The 5000-nt window shown below is 33.3% G+C and overlaps 1 protein-coding gene across 2 annotated transcripts in view; it reads left to right on the top strand.

Moving 5' to 3' along the window:
• Window positions 1–1193, top strand: part of LOC137625935 (uncharacterized) — an 8720-nt gene extending 7527 nt beyond the window's left edge. For both annotated transcript variants that reach the window (XM_068356970.1, XM_068356969.1), the window contains exon 8: window positions 900–1193. In XM_068356970.1, the coding sequence (XP_068213071.1) occupies window positions 900–1011 (112 nt within the window). In that variant the 3' untranslated portion in view covers window positions 1012–1193. The remainder of the gene's footprint in view (window positions 1–899) is intronic.
• The last annotated feature ends 3807 nt before the right edge of the window (window positions 1194–5000 follow it).

Raw genomic sequence — 5000 nt, 5'->3', positions numbered from 1 at the left:
TAAATATTCAAAATTTGGAACTTGATTCATACAATGTGTTCAATGTAATACAGGATTATACTGTATATATATATCCCAAATCTGATTTAGAAAATAAAGGATTCTTATAGAGAAAAGAAGGATAATTATATTAGTAAAGTGGTAGATTTTGAGGTACATGTATATCCAGATTCACTTCAGTATTGGGAAAATATTTTGATAATATTGTCCTAAATAAAAAAATGAGACTTGAAAATACTTCTATATTTTATTTATCTTAAGAAAGGGGGTTAAGGGCTCTTGAAATATGTTATTTTACCTAGGGAAAGTGTGCAAAACCTCTTATTCTTTTTTGGCTGGAAAATAGTCTAGGATTTCTTTAAAAAGAAAAAAAAGAAGTGTCAGGAAAAAAGTAGGACTTCTTAAAGTTTTTTTATATTTCTGGTAAAAAAGGTGTAGGATCTTTTAAAAAGTTGTCTTTTTTCATGAGAAACAAGTGTTAGAACTCTTAAATTTTTTTTTCTGCTCCGGAAAAAAGTTTATTTTTCTATTTTTTTCTTATTTTTACCGAAATAGTGTAAGATCTCTTTAAAAGAGATTGTCTTTAAAAAAAGTGTAGGGCCTCTTAAAATTTTTTTTTTTTTATCCTCATAGGAAAAAAAAAATGTAGGATCTCTCGAAATATTTTTATTTCTTCAGGAAAAAAAGGGTAGGATCTCCAAAAACACTTTTTTTTCCCCCTCTCAGGTAAAATATGTAGGATCCCTCAAAACTATTTATTTTCACTCGGAAAAAAAACGTAGGATCTCATAAAATCAATTTATTTTTTATCAGGAAAAAAAAGTATAGGACATCATAAAATCCGTTTTCCTTCACATGCAAAAAGTTTAAGACCTCTTGAAACTTTCTCTTCCTCTCAGGGAAAAGGCGCAGGTCCCCGAGGACCCTTCCGCCCACACGCCCTATCCTAACTACGCCTACGCTAACCCAGCGGCCACGGAACCCGTTCCTTTAAATCACAGACTAATTTGACTTTGTTATTACTGCACTGGTCGCTGAAAGTACTGTTTGCTGGGTATGAATAGATTCTTTATGCGCATGCGTGTGTCCTTTATTTATATGGCAGATTATACCTTATTTTTCTCTTTATATCTTTCTTTTTACTACTTTTTATGTAAATTCGTCATGGATAATGAAATAAAATTCCACATCGTTTTGTTGAAATGATCCCCTAAGGTAGATTAGAGTGGAGGCTTTTGCGTGCAATGTTTATTAGCTGCATGTGTAATGTAAATGAATATATGAAGACAATAATTCATACATTTGTATTCAACATTCATTTAAGCATAACGCTGCTTAAAGTAGAAAGCAAGGAAGGGGAATAAATTTACTCAAATACAGCCAGGTAAGTTGTTTTTTGGGGACATTTTCAATGCTATATAAAGACGAGAAAAATCTCCTTTTATTTTCTTTCCTTTTATATACCTGGTATATATCTACTACTATCCAGAACTGGTGGAAGTACCACGAAAGATGGATAGATTGTGTCAGAAGACGCATAGAATTATTTATGGTTATGGGAGTATGATTTTTATTCCCTCAGAGCATAAGAAGATCAAACTGGTATAAAGAGGACAAAGAATTCTTTGCTATGGTGATTAATCATGTTTTGAAAGAGTCTGGACAGGCATGTTGCCTTCGGGTACACTAGCTCAAAGACTCGTTACTGAAAATACATTAAGAAAAATATAGCAACAGCGTTGAAGGGAAGTGGCAGCTGGACTGTTAGTTATTAAAAGCGTGAGGTCTTCACAGAAAACATTTGTGTTGAGAAGATAATATGAAGGAAAGAAATCTCAAACGTTAAGATGGTTTGGACTTCTACAAGAAATGGAAAAAGTCCATTTCTAGTTTAGATATAACTAAATACAGTCGTATGTGAACAAAGACCAGTCAAACTAGCTAAGAACTCTGGGTAAAGAGTCTTGGACGAAATGATAACTTCGGCAGAAAGTGAGTAAGCCAAAAGAGAGTAATGAAACAATTTTTTTTTTTTTTTGCCCACGTGCCAACACGTTTGGTGAAATCTGTAAGGGAAAAGTTGATAGTATGTTTAACCAGAGCTCTTACTTATTCTGATTATATATTTGTGCATACGCTACAACACACACACACACTTACACACACACACACACACACACACACATATATATATATATATATATATATATATATATATATATATATATATATATATATATATATATATATATATGTGTGTGTGTGTGTGTGTGTGTGTGTATCCCATGTCGACAGATAGTGAGACATCGGAACATGGGTTTTTTCACTTTATTACAAGAAGGTTTGTGAATACACTTTACACTGCCGGATACTTTCAGATGAGTACCTACTTGTTCTTATGATAGCTCAAGAAGTACTGCTTACCCCTCGGCAAGTAAATGCAATATTGCTCTGTCAATATGCTGAATTGTTAGATTTTGTGGAAATCTCCACTGTGATGGAATTATACTGTCACCAATAGGTTTACAACACGTCACTTTATCGGACTTGAGACACGTGACCTAAAATACAGTCTAGTGATCGCGCACCAGGATTTATGAAAGTCATAGTACCCTTAAAAAAGTTATTAATCTTACTGTGTAGAACACATACTAATGCATATTTTTCATACAGGGATAGAACATTACTCACCCCCCTCCCCCCAGCTCCTCACTCCGGTAGGAGGTGCGCACTCGCCCTCTCTAGTCTATGATATATGGAGGGCACTCCGATCCCGAATATGACATGGCCTGTACTAGGCAGAAATGCAACATAAAATATATACATTAAAAATCTCCCATAGAAATAAACACCTTCTACAAAAAATAAAAATTAAATATTGCATATAAAAATATACACAATATAATATAAAATAATTTCACTCATTTCTTCTTATGACCTCTGCAACCATAATACAGAATACCCAAAGTGAAAAGAATCATACCAATATCGATATTACACAACCTCATTAATAACCTCCCTCTGGTTGCGGGCAATATGGGCCTTTTGGGCGGGATAGGGTTAGGAATAGATACTCCTTCATTCCTCGAATTTACTTGTCCGGGTTTATGACACAATTTCGCATCACATCTCACTACCACCATTTCGCCATTTTTAAAATCACTACTACACTTGCACTTGTAACTATCAATCGGTGGCCATTAGCCGTTTTCCATAGAAAATCATTCAGCTTCTCGACCTTCTCTTATAATTCTAAGTATAAGGTATTCACATCTACACCTTCTTTAACATTGCCTTTAACACTGCCTTTCGTTGAGGTTGAACTTTAATCCCATAGCCACTTGCCCTTCGGGAACTTCCCTGGTTCCAGTAATGAGGAATCATATATGTACAGCAATAATACAGCACCCGCCTGACGGATCACACCTGACCTATTTAACCTCTCTGTTTCTTTAGGTTCACTCAGCAGTATGTTATACGTATTGCTACACTCAGCAAAATTGTCACACTTTACTTCTACATTAAGCACCAACATAAGAACACATTGTTATCATCAAGTTTATTTAGAATACATCAAAAGAATAAATGAGGTCTGTTCAAACAACAACAGCAAAGAAAAATTATTCCTACTTTTAACTCGAGGAATGTCGTGTATGCAAGGGTAAGGAGGTACACTCTAATTGTCACTTTTGAAAACTAACTCTTCCAGAACCACATGAATGTGTGCCTGATGATGTTCAGACACTGCGCCATTAATAATGCTTTGAATCACTACTGTGGTAGATTTAACAATCTTTACTCTGTACGAACCCAAATACGCTGACTCTAGTATGTGTCAAAATTAGATATTTCCATAAATTAATTTCTAGTGAAACAAGAAATTGTATAAATTTCATGAAGAATAATTTTCTCTTAGTGTAAGGTGTAGTTTTGGTGTTATTTTTTTATTTATTTTTTCTATAACCTATATTTATTTTTGTAAAGTCTATTATTTCGATCACCAATACTTATTTCAGTGCTTTGCTCGTATCCCCTGACTAAGAACCGAAGTAAGAGGTTGGTTTTAGAATAGTTCCTTTTAAAATTAAATTAATCACCCAGTTTTGTTTTGAGTGTAACGTAAAGAGACCTTTAGGAATTCAGTGTTCATATATATTATTGTCTGGGAGTTGCGTATTATCCTCAGAGCTCGGAGGTTTATCTATTGTGTATCTCTTTGTATAATATAAAGCAGGTGAGCTTGGGTACTCGGCAATTTACGTAATTCACTATTCGTATTAGTATGTATGTATGATACATATATATATATATATATATATATATATATATATATATATATATATATATATAATGTTCGTGCATATATATACTGTGTGTATATATATATATACAGTATATGTATATACAGTATATACACACACATATATATATATATATATATATATATATATATATAAATAAATATTTATAGACATATATGTCTACATGTGTGTGTATATATATATATATATATATATATGTATATATATATATATATATATATATATATATATATATATGAATAAAATATGCGTGTGTAATATTTGCGTGTTGGGAGTTAGAACATTTGAAAGGAAGATGATGATTTTACTGCAAAGTGAAACAGGGGGAAAGCGCCAAGTTTAGTGATGGAAGTTGGATCTAGTGTTAAGAGAAATGATATCAGAGGGCAAAGCAAACTCGGAGAAATAAGTCCTGTAGATAAGGCTCTTCTAGAGAGGGATAATTAACAGTTTGGGTTTTGTAATAGCTATTGTAATGAGATCTCTAGCCTTCATGTTCTTTTTCCCCCAGCTACGATCCATTGCAATCCACAACCCACCAGGTATTATATTCTCTTCTTCTATCGACCGGGGTTTAGTGGATTTTCTGGAAACCATCTAACTCTTAAGTGTCCCCTTAAGAAAGCTCCTCGTTTGGTACTCAGAATGTGTTTTAAGAGGAGACTTGTTGTTATAGAT

The sequence above is a fragment of the Palaemon carinicauda genome, chromosome 33 (assembly GCF_036898095.1).
Source record: "Palaemon carinicauda isolate YSFRI2023 chromosome 33, ASM3689809v2, whole genome shotgun sequence".
Lineage (NCBI taxonomy): Eukaryota > Metazoa > Arthropoda > Malacostraca > Decapoda > Palaemonidae > Palaemon > Palaemon carinicauda.
The sequence above is the reverse complement of the archived record's forward strand: the minus strand, read 5'-3'. Positions and strand labels throughout refer to the sequence as shown.